Source organism: Solanum lycopersicum, chromosome 2 (assembly GCF_036512215.1).
Source record: "Solanum lycopersicum chromosome 2, SLM_r2.1".
Taxonomy (NCBI): domain Eukaryota; kingdom Viridiplantae; phylum Streptophyta; class Magnoliopsida; order Solanales; family Solanaceae; genus Solanum; species Solanum lycopersicum.
This window is the reverse complement of record NC_090801.1, coordinates 71,646,908-71,665,544: the sequence shown is the minus strand read 5'-3', so window position 1 is coordinate 71,665,544 and position 18,637 is coordinate 71,646,908. Positions and strand designations below refer to the sequence as shown.

The 18,637-nt window shown below is 35.6% G+C and overlaps 1 protein-coding gene and 1 pseudogene across 1 annotated transcript; both read left to right on the top strand.

The window, feature by feature from the left end:
* The first annotated feature begins 13,977 nt into the window (after positions 1 to 13,977).
* LOC138342208 (uncharacterized) lies at positions 13,978 to 14,523 on the top strand. The gene has a single exon (XM_069294433.1). The coding sequence runs from the start codon at positions 13,978 to 13,980 to the stop codon at positions 14,521 to 14,523; it is 546 nt and encodes a 181-aa protein (XP_069150534.1).
* A 406-nt stretch (positions 14,524 to 14,929) lies between these two features.
* Positions 14,930 to 16,678, top strand: LOC109119502 (microtubule-destabilizing protein 60-like; annotated as a pseudogene).
* The last annotated feature ends 1,959 nt before the right edge of the window (positions 16,679 to 18,637 follow it).

Here is an 18,637-nt window from a genome sequence, read left to right as displayed (position 1 = left end):
GGGTGGATGGATCCAAGGAGAGGATCACATTGCTAGAGTAACTTGTGATTATTATAAAAGTATTTTCAATGGAAATACTGATAAAATTAATGAGGAGAGCCTTCAATGTATTCCCAATTTGGTTACCAAGGAACAGAATTCTGAATTGGAGAGAATGCCTAATGAGGAAGAATTGAGGAAGGTAGTGATGAATATGAATCCTCATTCTGCACCAGGTCCTGATGGCATTGGTGGCAAGTTTTACCAATGCTGTTTTGATATAATTAAAGATGATCTCCTAGCTGCAGTGCAAGCATTCTTTAATGGTTTTGAAATGCCTAAGTATATGACTCATTCCTGTTTAATCCTTTTACCAAAAGTTGATCATCCCTCTAAACTTAAAGATTTTAGGCCTATTAGTCTTAGTAATTTTACTAATAAGATTATTTCTAAGATTATTAGTACTAGATTGGCTCCTATATTACCTTTCATTATTTCAGAAAATCAATCAGGATTTGTAAAGGGAAGAAGTATTTCTGAAAATATTATGCTGGCTCAGGAAGTGATTCATGGTATTAAATTATCTAAAGAAGGGAAGAATGTGGTTATTAAGCTAGATATGATTAAGGCTTATGACAGGGTTTCTTGGACTTATACCTGCTTGGTGTTAAGGAAAATGGGTTTTGGAGAAGTGTTTATTGACAGAATCTGGAGAATTATGAACAACAACTGGTACTCAGTGGTGATTAATGGTAAAAGACATGGATTCTTTCATTCTACTAGAGGTTTAAAGCAAGGAGACCCTTTATCCCCAACACTATTTATTTTAGGTGCTGAGGTTTTTTCTAGACAGCTTAACTCTCTTTATAATAATCCTGATTATATTGGTTTTCAGATGGATAGTAAAGGGCCTCAAATTAATCATCTTTCTTTTGCTGATGATATTATCATATTTACATCCACTGATAGGCTCTCTTTACAGATCATTATGAAAACTATTAGAGAGTATGAATTGATTTCTGACCAAAGAGTTAATAATGATAAGAGTTACTTTATGGTTACTGATAAAACTAAACAGGATATTATTGATACTATAAAAAATGAAACTAGTTTTGGTATACAACACAGCCCTATTACTTATCTTGGTTGTCCTTTATACATTGGGGGTCAAAGGATTATCTATTTCTCTAATATGGTGGAGAAGATTATAAAGAAAATAGCTGGATGGCAGGCTAAAATCTTAAATTTTGGAGGCAAAGTTATTTTAGTGAAACATGTATTGCAGTCTATTCCAATACATATTTTAGCTGTTGTATCTCCTCCTAAAACTATTCTCAAACACATCCATAAAGTGATTTCTGATTTCTTTTGGGGTATGGATAAAGATGGCAAAAAATACCATTGGGCCTCTTGGGAAACTCTAGCTTATCCAACTAGTGAAGGTGGTATTGGTGTAAGAAATCTTCATGATATATGCATAGCTTTTCAGTATAAACATTGGTGGGAGTTTAGGACTAAATCTTCTTTGTGGAGCAAATTCCTTAAAGCTAAATACTGCAAAAGAGCCAATCCTGTGTCAAAAAAATATGACTCTGGAGACTCTTTGGTTTGGAGATATTTCACTAAAAATAGACAGGTTGTGGAATCTCATATTAGATGGAATATTAAGTCTGGTACTTGCAGCTTTTGGTGGGATAATTGGTTAGGAAATGGTGCCCTAGCTAATCTTTGTATTAATGTTTCCAGCCTTAATAATAAAACTGTTTCTGAGTTCCTTACTAATGGTATGTGGAATGAAAGACAAATTAGGCAACATGTTCCACCAGTATTAGTACCTCAGGTTATGCAGCATCTTTTAAAATATAAAATAGACATAGATGATCAGGCTATTTGGACACCTGCAGACAATGGCATATTCTCTATTAATTCAGCTTGGGAGATCATTAGAAAGAAGAAATCTAAAGATATCATTAATAACAGTGTATGGCATAAACAACTACCTTTCAAGATAGCCTTCTTTATTTGGAGAGCTTTGAGAGGCAAACTTCCAACAAATGAAACAATACAGAAGTTTGGGAGGGATGCTGTAGAGTGCTACTGCTGTTACAGAAAAGGCACTGATGATATTCAACATATATTGATCACTGGCAACTTTGCTAAATATATATGGAAATATTATGCAGCTACTGTTGGAGCAATACAAACAGCTACTGATTTGAGAAGCTTGTTATTATATTGGAAGAATCTACCCTCTCTAAATCAGGTATATAAATTAGTTATTTCTGTTTTACCTAATATTATTTGTTGGCATTTGTGGAAAAACAGGTGTGCTGTGAAATATGGAGATAAGAAATCAAGTATCCATAGAGTTCATTATGGCATTTTTAAAGATGTCATGCAGACCATTAAAGTAACTCATCCAAATATTCCATGGCAACATAGTTGGTTCAGTTTGATCAAATTTGTTGAACAAAGCCAACAACAACTAAGTGTGATAATGGTTAGTTGGAGTAAACCACAAGAAGGTATCTACAAACTTAATACTGATGGAAGTGCACTCCCAAGTTCTGGAAAGATTGGAGGAGGAGGTATATTAAGGGATCACAAAGGTAATTTACATTATGCATTTTCAATACCCTTTGGTTTAGGCACTAATAACATTGCAGAGATTGATGCTGCGAAATATGGATTGAATTGGTGTGAACAACATGGTTATAGAAACATTATATTAGAAGTAGATTCTGAAATTCTGTGTAAATGGATAAGCAATACAATAGCAATTCCATGGAGATGTCAACACACAATACAACAAATACAAGAAATTGGAAGAAAATTGGATCATTTTGAATGCAGGCATGTATATCGAGAAGCTAATGTTACAGCAGACATGTTGTCAAAATGGAGTCACAACCTGGACATTCTTCAACATTTTTATGCCACAAGACAACTCAAGGGAGCAATTCGAGGAACCTATATATTGGAGAAGATGGGTATCCAAAACTTTAGAAGAAGGAAACTCAAGAGAATAAAACATCCTTCTTAGAAATATTTCTTATTATAATTATATAGGAATACAAATATCATTAAATTTATTCATCGACTGTTTTATGATAGAATAGTTGATAGAATAAGTTTAATATTTTCATTATCCATGTAAGGGGAGAGTCTCCCTCATTTATGCTTTTAGAAAATATAGTATTAGTTTTCTAATTGTGCATCTTATTGTATAAGGGTGAATTGACTATCTTAGTAGATGAGTCAATTACATACCTACCAAATATTAGAAGGTAAGGTGAATGCCCCCCTTCTTGTAATACTTTGTTTTGATATATGTTAAGGCCTGGGGGTGTTGCTAAGCCCCTGACCCACCCCAAGGGTCGATTTAATAAATAAAAAAAACCCTAAACCCTAAACCCTAAACCCTAAACCCTGCTGTTATAGAAAGGGAAATGATGACATCAACCATATATTAATCACTGGCAACTTTGCTAAACATATATGGAGATACTATTCATCTACTATTGGGGCCATACAAACTACTACAGATTTGAGAAGTCTGTTAATTTATTGGAGGACACTGCCTTCTCTAAATCAGGTACATAAATTTCTTATTTCTGTTTTACCTAATCTTATTTGTTGGCATTTGTGGAAAAACAGGTGTGCTGTGAAATATGGTGACAAGAAATCAAGTATCCATAGAGTTCAATATGGAATTTTTAAAGATATTATGTATACCATTAAAATAGCCTTTCCAAGTATACCATGGCAACATAGCTGGTACAGCTTGATCAACCTAGTTGAACAATGTCAACAGCAACTAAAGGTGATCATGGTTAACTGGAAAAAACCACACAATGGCCATTATAAACTTAATACAGATGGGAGTGCAATTTCAAATACTGGAAAGATTGGAGGAGGAGGTATATTAAGGGATCACAAAGGTAAATTCATTATGCATTTTCAATACCTTTGGGTTTAGGTACTAACAATATTGCAGAGATAGAGGCTGCAAGATATGGATTAAATTGGTGTGCAGAGCATGGGTATAGAAGCATTGTATTGGAAGTAGATTCTGAAATACTATGCAAATGGATAAGCAATACAATAGCCATTCCATGGAGATGTCAACATTCAATACAGCAAATTCAAGACATTAGCAAAAAATTGGATCACTTTGAATGCATTCATGTATATAGAAAAGCTAATGCCACTGCAGACTTATTATCAAAAGGGAGTCACCAAATGGATATTATACAACATTTTTATACAACTCAACAACTCAATGGACCAATTCGAGGAAGCTATATATTGGACAAGATGGGAACATACAATTTCAGAAGAAGGAAGACAAAGAGAATTAAACATCCTCCTTAGATTCTACAAAGTCATTAAACCTTTGTTGTATCAATTAATACCTTACATTAATAATTTTTGATGTAATTCAAATTTATTAGACTTTTCTTTACTCATGTAAAGGGAGAGTCTCCCTCATTTAAGCATTTTAGTATTAGGTTTTATATAGAGTGCATCTAATTGTAAAGGTTAAGTGATTCATCTTAGTAGATAAATCAGCTTATACCTATCATATCATAGAAGGTAAGGTACATGTCCCCCTTCTTGTAATTTTGAATTTGTTCAATGGTAAGGCCTGGGGGTGTTGCTAAGCCCCTGACCCACCTCAAGGGTCGTTCAATAAAAAAACCCCTAAACCCTAAACCCTAAACCCTAAGCCCTAAACCCTAAACCCTAAACCCTAAACCCTAAACCCTAAACCCAAAACCCGAAACCCGAAACCCTAAGGAAAATGGGTTTTGGAGAAGTGTTTATTGACAGAATCTGGAGAATTATGAGCAACAACTGGTACTCAGTGGTGATTAATGGTAAAAGACATGGATTCTTTCATTCTACTAGAGGTTTAAAGCAAGGAGACCCTTTATCCCCAGCACTATTTATTTTAGGTGCTGAGGTTTTTTCTAGACAGCTTAACTCTCTTTATAATAATCCTGATTATATTGGTTTTCAGATGGATAGTAAAGGGCCTCAAATTAATCATCTTTCTTTTGCTGATGATATTATCATTTTCACATCAACTGATAGGTTCTCTTTACAGATCATTATGAAAACAATTAGAGAGTATGAATTGATTTCTGACCAAAGGGTTAATAATGATAAAAGTTTCTTTATGGTTACTAATAAGACTAAACAGGATATTATTGATACTATAAAAAATGAAACTAGTTTTGGTATACAACACAACCCTATTACTTATCTTGGTTGTCCTCTATACATTGGGGGTCAAAAGATTATCTATTTCTCTAATATTGTGGAGAAGATTATAAAGAAAATAGCAGGATGACAGGCTAAAATCCTAAATTTTGGAGGCAAAGTTATTTTAGTGAAACATGTATTGCAGTCTATTCCAATACATATTTTAGCTGCTGTATCTCCTCCTAAAACTATTCTCAAACACATCCATAAAGTGATTTCTGATTTCTTTTGGGGTATTGATAAAGATGGCAAAAAATACCATTGGGCCTCTTGGGAAACTCTAGCTTATCCAACTAGTGAAGGTGGTATTGGTGTAAGAAATCTTCATGATATATGCACAGCTTTTCAGTATAAGAATTGGTGGGAGTTTAGGACTAAATCTTCTTTGTGGAGCAAATTCCTTAAAGCTAAATACTGCAAAAGAGCCAATCCTGTGTCCAAAAAATATGACTCTGGAGACTCTTTGGTTTGGAGATATTTCACTAAAAATAGACAGGTTGTGGAATCTCATATTAGATGGAATATTAAGTCTGGTAATTGCAGCTTTTGGTGGGATAATTGGTTAGGAAATGGTGCCCTAGCTAATCTTTGTATTAATGTTTCCAGCCTTAATAATAAAACTGTTTCTGAGTTCCTTACTAATGGTATGTGGAATGAAAGACAAATTAGGCAACATGTTCCACCAGTATTGGTACCTCAGGTTATGCAGCATCCTTTAAAATATAAACTAGACATAGATGATCAGGCTATTTGGACACCTGCAGACAATGGCCAATTCTCTATTAATTCAGCTTGGGAGATCATTAGAAAGAAGAAGTCTAAAGATATTATTAATAACAGTGTATGGCATAAACAACTACCTTTCAAGATAGCCTTCTTTATTTGGAGAGCTTTGAGAGGCAAACTTCCAACAAATGAAACAATACAAAAGTTTGGAAGGGCTGCTGTAGAGTGCTACTGCTGTTATAGAAAAGGCACTGATGATATTCAACATATATTGATCACTGGCAACTTTGCTAAATATATATGGAAATACTATGCAGCTACTGTTGGAGCAATACAAACAACTACTGATTTGAGAAGCTTGTTATTATATTGGAAGAGTTTACCCTCTCCAAATCAGGTATATAAATTAGTTATTTCTGTTTTACCTAATATTATTTGTTGGCATTTGTGGAAAAATAGGTGTGCTGTGAAATATGGAGATAAGAAATCAAGTATCCATAGAGTTCATTATGGCATTTTTAAAGATGTCATGCAAACCATTAGAGTAACTCATCCAAATATTCCATGGCAACATAGTTGGTTCAGTTTGATCAAATTTGTTGAACAAAGCCAACAGCAACTAAGTGTGATAAAGGTTAGTTGGAGCAAACCACAAGAAGGTATCTACAAACTTAATACTGATGGAAGTGCACTCCCAAGTTCTGGAAAGATTGGAGGAGGAGGTATATTAAGAGATCACAAAGGTAATTTACATTATGCATTTTCAATACCCTTTGGTTTAGGCACTAATAACATTGCAGAGATTGAGGCTGCAAAATATGGATTGAATTGGTGTGAACAACATGGTTATAGAAACATTATATTAGAAGTAGATTCTGAAATTCTGTGTAAATGGATAAGCAATACAATAACAATCCCATGGAGATGTCAACACACAATACAACAAATACAAGACATTGGAAGAAAATTGGATCATTTTGAATGCAGGCATGTATATCGAGAAGCTAATGTTACAGCAGACATGTTGTCAAAATGGAGTCACAACCTGGACATTCTTCAACATTTTTATGCCACAAGACAACTCAAGGGAGCCATTCGAGGAAGCTATATATTGGAGTAGATGGGTATCCAAAACTTTAGAAGAAGGAAACTCAAGAGAATAAAATATCCTCCTTAGAAATATTTCTTATCATAATTGTATAGGAATACAAATGTCATTAAACTTATTCATCAACTGTTTTATGATAGAATAAGTTTACTATTTTCATTATCCATGTAAGGGGAGAGTCTCCCTCATTTATGCTTTTAGAAAGGGTAGTATTATTTTCTAATTGTCCATCTTATTGTATAAGGATGAATTGACTATTTTAGTAGATGAGTCAATTACATACCTACCAAATATTAGAAGGTAAGGTGAATGCCCCCCTTCTTGTAATACCTTGTTTTGATATATGTTAAGGCCTGGGGGTGTTGCTAAACCCCTAACCCACCCCAAGGGTCGATTATATAAAAAAAAACCCTAAACCCTAAACCCGAAACTCGAAACCCGAAACCCTAAACCCTAAACCCTAAACCCGAAACCCTAAACCCGAAACCCTAAACCCTAAACCGAAACCTGAAACCCGAAACCCTAAACCCTAAACCCTAAACCCGAAACCCAAAACCCAAAACCCGAAACCCGAAACCCTAAACCCTAAACCCTAAACCCTAAACCCTAAACCCTAATTCATTTCTCAAATTTTTTCTCTCTAAAAATTTTTTCTCTCTCTAGAAATTCTCACGAATTCTTGTGTTTATCGCTGATAATCAGAGAATTTGGATAGCAAAACGAATTTGGAATGGTTGGTAATCCTTTGGATGAACATTTTCGACCTCTAGATCCGACGTTAGGAGAGGAGGAATTGAATGTTCAATCGAAAAATAAGGAAATGACGGACGGATCATCATCTTCCTCTTCGCGCTTGAGGGAAGAAGCGATCCAAGTCGCGACTATAGAGGCGGAGATGGATGAGTTTTGTTACAATCGTGAAAGGGATCGAAATCTGAGCTTACAAGTAGGCGACACACAAAGGTCGAATAATTTGCAGGAATTAGTAAGAGGTGAGTCGCAAAGGATAGGGGAGGAGAACATACAGGCGATTGAGGCGGAGAAATTGCGTTTGATGGAGGCGGCGAAATCGCAAGAAATCGAATCAGCGAAATCGAGCTCGATGGAGGCGGCTCAATCGAGTTCTGGGGTTAATCGATTGGATGAATCGCGACAAACATTAGTCACTGGGGAATCCACACAAGAATTTAATACGCAGATTCACCAAGAAAAGGCAAATAGGGGAAGTCGTAATATTGATAATCGACATGAAACTATAATGGTGGAATCTTCTCTAGGTCTAAATCCAAATATTCAACAAAGAGGGGAGGATAGGGGAGGTAGATACATTGATTCTTGACAAGGAATGGGGATGGTGGAATCACAGATTCGTCACAGTCATCTTGAGGGTAATCAACAGTATAACCCTTCCATCCATTCTCAAAATCGCATGGATAATTTGAACAAAGACAGGGATGTACATCAACAACATCAACAAATTGCAAATACTAACCCAAGAAATCTTGGTTCGAGAACAATTGATGGTTACCCTATTCAGAATAATCAAGGAGTTGGACATTCAACTGAATTAAGCAAGAAACAGGGGAACAATCAAGGTAATACTACTATCATTACTTCCAATTCTGATAGGAATGTGATAGAAAATATTAGATTGAATGTGGAACCTGTTGGAACTCAGAATTATCAGTTGAACTTTCCTAAAATCTCTACCAATTTTGATCGAAATATCAACAAAAATGTAGCTGGTAAGAATGATTATCCAGTAGCAAATAATGATAAATCAGACAAGAAAGATCAAGCACAAGAGCCTGCTCCCTATACAGTAATCCAAACTTATGCAGACAGACTTAGATTTAATCAGTCCAAAAAAGGAGTGTGTATTAATCTGACTGAGCCTGAAATTACCACTAAGCAAGGATTTCCTGCTGTATTATTTGTTAAGGATGAGGTTGTAAAGGAATTGGCCTCAACTTGTAAGTATACTTTGATTGGAAAGTTCATCTATACCATGCCAAGAGTGGAGCTAATTAGGAAAAGTTTTATCCTCTAAACACAACTTTCAGGGGGGGTTAAAATTGCACATTTCAATTCTAGGCATGTGTATATTGATTTAGACAATGAGCTTGATTATAATATGGTGTGGACAAAGCAAAGAATGACCATTGCTGGCCAAGTTATGAGAATCCAGGCCTGGACTCCAACATTCAAGCCTGAGGAAGAAACACCACTAGTCCCTATATGGATATCTCTACCAGAATTACCTTGGCACTGTTATAACAAGGAATTCATTACTAGTCTGTTAGCACCTATAGGTAGAGTACTTTACCTTGATTCAGCTTCAATTAACAAAACAAGAGGCAGCCAAGCTAGAGTTAAGGTACAAGTTGACTTAACCAAAGATAGGCCTTCACACATTTGGATGGGATATATAGGGGAGGACATCACTGATGGCAGATGGCAAAAGATTGAGTATGATAGCATTCCATCCTATTGTTTCTATTGCAAGCATCAAGGGCATAAGGAAGAAGATTGTATTATAAAAAAAAGGGATGCTGATACTAAACAAAGGAAAGATATGGAGAAGAACAATAATAAGCAAGACAATTCAAATACTGCAAATATGCAGATTCCCATGTCTTTGGAAACAGGTAGAGTAGAGCCAGATTACAGCCAAAAAAGAAGGCAACACAATGAGATTCAACAACAGCTGAATCAAGAAGAATGACACACTCAAAAAAGGAGGAATAATACTCAACAAGGAAGATTTCAATCAGATAAAGCAAATGTCCAACAGATTCAGACTAATAGAGGTATGGCTTCTATCCCTACAAAAAACACATATATTGATTTGGAATTGCATGAAATTACAGTTCAAGGAGAAGGTTTGGAAGAGCATGTGGAGCAGGGGAGACAACATGTTGATACACAAAACAAGCCAGTCTCAGGTCAGGACCATAATAAAGGAAGTAATGATAATAGAGAGCACAGAAATACTCAACAAAAAAAGAATAATCAGGAGCCTAGAAGTGAACAAACTGATTATCAGCAAGGCACTATAAGAGGATCAGGTATTGACTCCATATTCCCCATCCCCACAACCCTCAATATTGTTAATGATGTTGTTGTTGATAATACTGCTGGAGTAGCTGTTGGAGGTTTGGATGGAAGTGGTCAGGAGAAAGATAGTTGTAATCAAACTAGAATATCTAAAGGAAAAGGTAAAATTGGTGAACATGATTCATTAAATGATAAAGTGCCCCCTGATAGAACCAATTCTAATAAAATGCAACAAACTATTAATAAGAGAAATATTCCTACTGTTTCTAATCCTTGTAATGATCCTAGTATTCATCAACTAGATGAATATAAGGAACCTGACTCAGAGGATGAGTATGAAGATGATACTCAACCTCTAGGGGAAGGAAGGGATACAGGAGCATTAAGACATTTGGTGCTCTTGAAAGGCTGATCAATTTAAGAAAGATGCATAACCTGTCCATTATTACTATTTTAGAACCTTTCTCTAATACAGATCACCTAGAATCTTATAGGATGCAGATGCTGATGAATAGTGCTTATAGCAATTCTAATAGCAAAATTTGGTTATTCTGGTCAAATGATGTTATTTGTAAGGTTCTAGACAGTGATCAACAACAAGTAACTTGTGAAATAATTCATGTGGAGTGTAGTGAAAAGTTTATAATTACCTTTGTGTATGCTAAATGTAAGGATCATTTGAGGAGGCCTTTGTGGAATAGTATGCTTAAATGGGCTGACACTAGATATCCTTGGTGTACTATAGGGGATTTCAATGTAATCTCATCTACCAAGGAAAAGAAAGGTGGCAGAGATTATAATATTAGTAAAAGTCTGGAGTTTATAAGTGTTATAGAAGCCAGTGGACTGGTGGACATGGGTTACAGTGGTCAGAATTATACCTGGTGTAACCATAGGAAGAATGGTGATAGAGTGTGGAAAAGACCGGATAGAGGAATGGTGAATGATAATTGGTTGGATAAGATGCCTCAAAGCAGTATTACTCACCTTCCTTCAGTTGGATCAGATCATAGTCCTCTATTGATGGAAATAAATAATAATCAATCAACTGTTATTAAATATTTTAAGTTTCTTAATTATTGGACTGAGAATGACCATTTCTTATCAACTGTGAACAATTGTTGGAATAGACATGTTAAAGGGGAACCTATGTGGATTTTACATACTAAGCTAAAGAGACTTACAAAAACTTTAAGAGATTGGTCCAAAAAAGAATATGGGGATGTATTTGAAAAGGTAAAACAGTATGAGGAAGCTGTTAAAAGTGCTGAAGAAGATATGATTCTGGATAGTAGTAGTATTAGTAGAGAAAAATGGAGTAATGCTAATGCAAACTATATTAAGTATATGAAATTAGAATATGCTATTTTACAACAAAAATCTCAGTTACATTGGATGAAGGAGGGGGATGCAAATTCAAAATATTTTCATGCTGTGATTAGAGGAAAAAGAAATAAGATGTTCATTCATAAGATAATGAATGACAGTGGAGTATGGATACAGGGAGAGGATAATGTTGCTAAGGAGGCTTGTGAGTATTATCAGAATATTTTCACTGGAAAATCTGATAAAATTAATGAGGATTTAGTACAGTGTATTCCTGAGTTGGTTACAGCAGAACAAAACTATGATTTGGACAAAATGATTAGTGTTGATGAGTTGAAAGGTATTATAATGGGTATGAATCCCAACTCTGCACCAGGCCCTGATGGTATTGGAGGAAAATTCTATCAAGTTTGTTTTGACATTATTCAAGATGATCTATTGGCTGCAGTAAACTCTTTTTTTAGTGGTAAAATTATGCCTAGATACATGACTCATGCTTGCCTTGTATTACTTCCTAAAGTGGCTCATCCTAACAAATTGAAAGACTATAGACCTGTGATCCTTAGTAATTTTACTAATAAAATTATTTCCAAAATTTTGAGTACCAGGTTGGCATCCATTCTTCCTAAGATTATATCAGACAATCAGTCTGGTTTTGTTAAAGGAAGAAGCATTTCTGAAAACATTTTGTTGGCACAAGAAGTTATTCATGGTATTAAATTACCTAAAGAGGGTATGAATGCAGTGATCAAGTTGGATATGGTTAAAGCATATGACAGAGTTTCATGGGCTTATACTTGTATAGTTTTAAGAAAAATGGGTTTTAGTGAAATTTTTATAGATAGAGCCTGGAGAATAATGTGTAACAACTGGTATTCTATAGTGATTAATGGTAAAAGGCATGGATTTTTTAAGTCTACAAGGGGTCTCAAGCAGGGTGATCCATTATCTCCAGCTTTGTTTATTATTGGAGCTGAGGTTCTATCAAGGAACTTAAATCTCATTTATAATAACAAAGTATATAGAGGGTTCAACATGGAGAAGAATGGGCCTCAAATTAATCATCTTAGCTTTGCTGATGATATTATTATATTCACTTCAACTGATAGAAGGTCTTTGAATCTAATAATGAAGATTATTGAGGATTATGAGAGGGCTTCTGATCAGCAGGTGAACAAAGACAAAAGCTTTTGCATGGTTACTTCTAAGACTAATCATAACATATTAGAGGACATCAAATTAGTGACAGGATTTGGTATTAAGTACAGTCCTATTAGCTATTTAGGATGCCCATTATATGTTGGAGGACAAAGAATCAGTTATTACTCAGAAGTTGTGGACAAGGTGATAAGAAGGATTTCAGGCTGGCAATCAAAAATTCTGAGTTTTGGAGGAAAAATTACTCTAGTGAAACATGTTTTGCAATCTAGTCCTATACATACTATAGCAACTATGTCCCCTCCAAAGACTACTTTATCTCATATTAAGAAAGTAATTGCTGACTTCTTTTGGGGTTTGGATAATGAGGGCAAAAAGTACCATTGGGCTTCATGGGATACTTTGGCATATCCAACTAATAAAGGTGGTATTGGAGTAAGACTTATAGATGATGTTTGTAAAGCCTTTCAGTATAAACAGTGGTGGGAATTCAGAACTAAGAAATCTCTTTGGAGTCAATTTTTAATGGCAAAATACTGCCAAAGAGCAAATCCAGTGGCTAAAAAGTATGACACTGGAGATTCTCTAGTATGGAGGTATTTAACAAGGAACAGACTAGAAGTTGAATCACTTATTAAATGGAATATTAAGTCTGGTAATTGTCATTTCTGGTGGGATAATTGGTTAGGGAGTGGAGCCATGGCCAATGAATGTGAAAATATATCCAGTTTGAATAATAGAAAGGTAAAAGATTATCTAACTGATGGTAATTGGAATGAGAGTTTGGTAAGACAACATGTTCCAGCACAGTTGGTTCTCAATATTTTGCAAACAAATTTTAATTATCAAGAAGGTAGTGAAGATTCAGCTATATGGATTCCTGCAGATTCTGGAAAGTTTTCTATATCCTCAGCATGGGAAATTATTAGGAAGAAACACAATAAAGATCCTATTAATAAGATAGTCTGGACTAAGCAAATACCCTTCAAAGTATCTTTCTTTATTTGGAGAGCTTTGAGGAGTAAACTTCCTACAAATGAAAGTATGCTAAAATTTGGAAGAGAAGAAATGGACTGCTATTGTTGTTATAAGAAAGGGAAGGATGATATTAATCATATTTTAGTCACAGGAAATTTTGCTAAACACATCTGGAAATATCATTCATCAAGTGTTGGAAAAACAGGTGCGCAGTGAAATATGGAGGCAAGCAATCTAGTATACAAAAGGTTAAGTATGGTATTTTTAAAGAAACAATGCAGGTAGTAAAGTTAACTTTTCCTAATATACCATCGCAGTCTAATTGGGAGAGTTTGATTAATATTGTGGAACAGTGTAAACACCATTATAAAGTAATCATGGTTAGATGGATTAAACCAAAACAATATATTTATAAACTTAACACTGATGGTAGTGCCTTAGCTGATAATGGTAAGATAGGTGGAGGTGGTGTTCTTAGAGATCACCAGGGGAAATTAATATATGCATTTTCAGTTCCATTTGGTATAGGTACTAATAATTTTGCAGAGTTAAAAGCAGCAACTTTTGGGATAGAATGGTGTGAACAGCATGGATACAAAAACATAGAGCTGGAGGTAGATTCAGAAATGATTTGTCAATGGATCAACAACATTATCAAACCTCCATGGAGATGTCAACAAACTGTCCAGCAACTACTTCAAACAATAAGTAAACTTCAGTACTTTCATTGCAAACACATTTATAGAGAAGCTAATAACACTGCAGATCTACTAGTAAAATGGAGCCACACGATAGACATTCCACAACATTTTTATACTCCACAACAACTAAAGGGGACAATTAGAGGAAGCTATATGTTGGAGAAGATGGATATATACAACTTCAGAAGAAGGAAGATCAAGTCAATCAAATTTCCACCATAATAATCAATATACATATTGATTGTTAAAAATTTCATTTGGCATGTAAATTTGTTCTTTAACTAGAAATAGTTAGTTGAATTAGTTTACTAAACTTTATCTTAAACATGTAAAGGGAGAGTCTCCCTAGTTTATGCATTATTAGATAAATGTATCCTCTCTAGGTATTTTTCTTTTATGTGCATCTTATTGTATAAAGGTAGAATAAATTACTCTTAGTAGAGTAATCTATTCATAACCTACCAAATGATAGAAGGTAAGGCTTTAAGTCCCCCTTCATGTAAATTTTCTTTTATAAATATTAAGGCCTGGGGGTGTTGCTAAGCCCCTAACCCACCTCAAGGGTCGTTTTAATAAAAAAAACCCTAAACCCTAAACCCTAAACCCTAAACCCTAAACCCTACAGTGACTGATGGAGTCCAACTGCAAATCCACTAGGCTTACGCCTAAGAAATGCTCCAAGAATACCAAAAATTTGAACCCAAATGTCGAAAATAGTCCGGGGTTTTCAAAATCTTGTAAATCACCAATGATGGCCAAATCGGCGATGAAAACCCAAAAGTCAGTTTCCAGAAACCCTAATACTAGTCAATTGGCTTCGCCTTCACCCAAAAACAAAATTCGTCAGAGGAAGTTTGTTATTGCCAAGAAGAAGAAGTCTAATAGAGATGAAGTGAGCGCTTCAATGGTTTGTAAGTGTAATAAGGTTGGTGATGAGAAAAAGAAGTGTCTTTGTGTTGCTTACGAGACTCTCAGGGCTTCTCAAGAAGAGTTCTTCAAGAATCGTAGTGGAAATGAACAGGAGGAGGACAATGAAGTAGAGAAGTTGGATCGCGATGACAAGTCCTTGATTTCAAACGTTCAGAGTATTACTGGGTGTATGGGTGATTTGCCAGTCAGGAACAACCAGGAGGTAACAGTTCCTGTTTCAATTTCTGAGGGTGAATTAGTTGAATTGGCGGAAACGTCAAAGGAAGGGGTGGGTTCGGGTGGAATGAATGTTGTTGGGACTATAAAGAGGGGGAGGGAGAGGTTGTTGGAAGAAGCAAGACAAAGTGTACCTGACTCTAGTTCTGGGAAAGTGTTAAATCTTGTCAAGGCTTTTGAGAAGCTCCTCACACCAAAAAAAAATGTGTGCGAGGAGAAAGGGGAAAAAGATGAAAAGGAAGAAGAGTCTAGCAAGGAACAACAAGGCTTACAACCCCCCATGATTCCTGAGACACAGGTATCTTCATCTTCGTTTTGTCCACCGGATTTTTTCCTCACCTCCGAGAGTTTAGGCTTGGATTCGCATCGTGCCTCCTCATTGGATAGCAGCCATGGATGCTTCAGTATTTCAAGCAGGACTTCAGGTGGTGCTCAAAGAAGCAGACGCGATAGTGCTGAATCAATAGGCACGCTTCCTAGAAGAAGCTGGAAGAGAAGACATCGCAAACCAACCTCCCAGAAGCCCTTCAAACTTATAACTGAGGAAAGGGGAAAAAACAAGTAGCAAGAATTTGTTAAGAAAGTGCAACAAATGGTGGAGGAAGAGGAGAAACAGAGGATACCAATTGCACAAGGCCTTCCATGGACAACAGACGATCCAGAGTGTTTGTCAAAGCCTCCGGTAAAAGAGATCACAAGGCCAGTTGATCTGGTGCTGCACAGTGACATTAGGGCTGTTGAACGTTTTGAGTTCGACAATCAGGTAGCGGAAAAACTGAGCTATATTGAAAAATACAAAATGGAAAGAGAGAGACTACAGAAGATGGCTGAGGAAGAAGAAATTAGGAGGCTGAGAAAGGAACTTGTTCCAAAAGCTCAACCAATGCCCTACTTTGACAGGCCTTTCATTCCTAGAAGGTCAGCAAAGAATCCTACCATGCCAAGAGAGCCAAAGTTCCATTTACCGCAACACAAGAAGATCAAGTCCTGCGAGTCTTTGAATAACATGTACATACACAGCAAGAACGACTTGGGATGCAGCAATGGCCTGTGAGACAGTCCTACATACACAGCAAGAACGACAGCAATGGCCTGTGAGACAGTCCTACATTTGGATCTGCATCACCTATTCATATTCTTTTATTCAATGGTGTATATGAGCACTAGTTATTTCTTAATCGTCTCAATGTTGATAAAGAAAAAGAAACAGTGATTTTGGCTCAAAAAAAAACCCTAAACCGTAAACCCTAAACCCTAAACCCTAAACCCTAAACCCTAGAAAGAATGCCTAATATTGATGAATTGAGAAATGTGGTTATGAATATGAACCCTCATTCTGCACCTGGTCCTGATGGTATTGGAGGCAAGTTTTATCAAACTTGCTTTGATATTAGAAAAGATGATCTTCTTGCTGCAGTACAGGCTTTTTTCAATGGTTATGATATGCCTAAGCATATGACCCATGCTTGTCTAATTCTTCTTCCTAAAGTGGATAATCCTAACAAAATGAAAGAGTTTAGACCTATTAGTCTTAGTAATTTTACTAACAAGATCATTTCTAAGATTATGAGTACTAGATTGGCTCCTATTTTACCATTACTCATTTCTGAAAATCAGTCTGGTTTTGTTAAAGGAAGAAGTATATCTGAGAATGTGATGTTGGCTCAGGAAATTATTCATGGCATTAAACTACCTAAAGAAGGGAAGAATGTGGTTCTCAAGTTGGATATGGTTAAGGCTTATGACAGAGTTTCTTGGAGTTATACATGCCTGGTAGTGAGAAAAATGGGATTTGGAGAATTATTTATAGACAGGGTATGGAGAATAATGAACAATAATTGGTATTCAGTGGTGATCAATGGAAGAAGGCATGGTTTCTTCCATTCTACTAGAGGTTTGAAGCAAGGGGATCCCTTGTCTCCAGCACTTTTTATTTTAGGTGCTGAATTATTTTCAAGACAGCTTAACCTTTTATATCATAATCAGAATTATATTGGTTTCCAGATGGATAGCAATGGGCCTCAAATCAATCATCTATCTTTTGCTAATGATATTATTATATTTACCTCTACTGATAGACAATCTCTTCAGCTTATTGTTAAAACTATTGAAGAGTATGAATTGATTTCTGATCAACAGGTAAATAAAGATAAAAGTTTCTTCATGGTTACTACCAAGACTAATCAAGCTATTATTAACTCCATTAAGATTGAAACTGGCTTTGGTATACAAAATAGCCCCATTACTTATCTTGGTTGTCCTTTATATGTTGGGGGTCAAAGGATTATTTACTTTTCTGGGATTGTGGAGAAGATTATCAGGAAGATTTCTGGGTGGCATGCTAAAATCTTAAACTTTGGAGGCAAAATTACTTTAGTGAAACATGTATTACAATCTATTCCAATACATTTGTTAGCTGCTGTATCTCCTCCTAAAACTACCCTCAAATATATCAAAAATGTTATTGCTGATTTCTTTTGGGGTATGGATAAAGATGGTAAGAAATATCATTGGGCATCTTGGGAAACTTTAGCCTATCCTACTAATGAAGGTGGTATTGGTGTTAGGAATCTTGAAGATGTATGTATAGCATTTCAATATAAGCAGTGGTGGGAATTTAGGACTAAAAATTCTTTGTGGAGCAAATTTCTTAAAGCTAAATACTGTAAAAGAGCTAACCCTGTAGCCAAGAAATATGATACTGGTAATTCATTGGTATGGAGATACTTCACTAGAAACAGACAGGCTGTGGAGTCTTATATTAAATGGAATATTCACTCAGGTTCTTCCAGTTTCTGGTGGGATAATTGGTTAGGAAATGAGGCTCTAGCCAATCAGGTTATTAATATATCAAGCCTCAATAACATTCATGTTTCTGATTTCCTAACTAATGGTATATGGAATGAAAGATATGTTAGACAACATGTTCCTCCAACTATGGTACCTGATATTATGCAAACTCAATTCAAATATAACATTAACATAGAGGATACTGCTATTTGGACACCTGAAGAGAATGGTAAATTTACTATTGCTTCAGCCTGGGAGGTTATTAGAAAGAAAAAGTCTACAGATATCATTAATAACAGTGTGTGGCATAAACATATTCCTTTCAAGATATCTTTCTTTATTTGGAGAGCTTTGAGAGGCAAACTTCCAACATATGACTATTTACAGAAATTTGGAAGTA

Coding starts and splice junctions, on each gene's coding strand:
- LOC138342208 (XM_069294433.1), top strand. CDS start 13,978: ATGGTTAGATGGATTAAACCAAAACAATATATTTATAAACTTAACACT.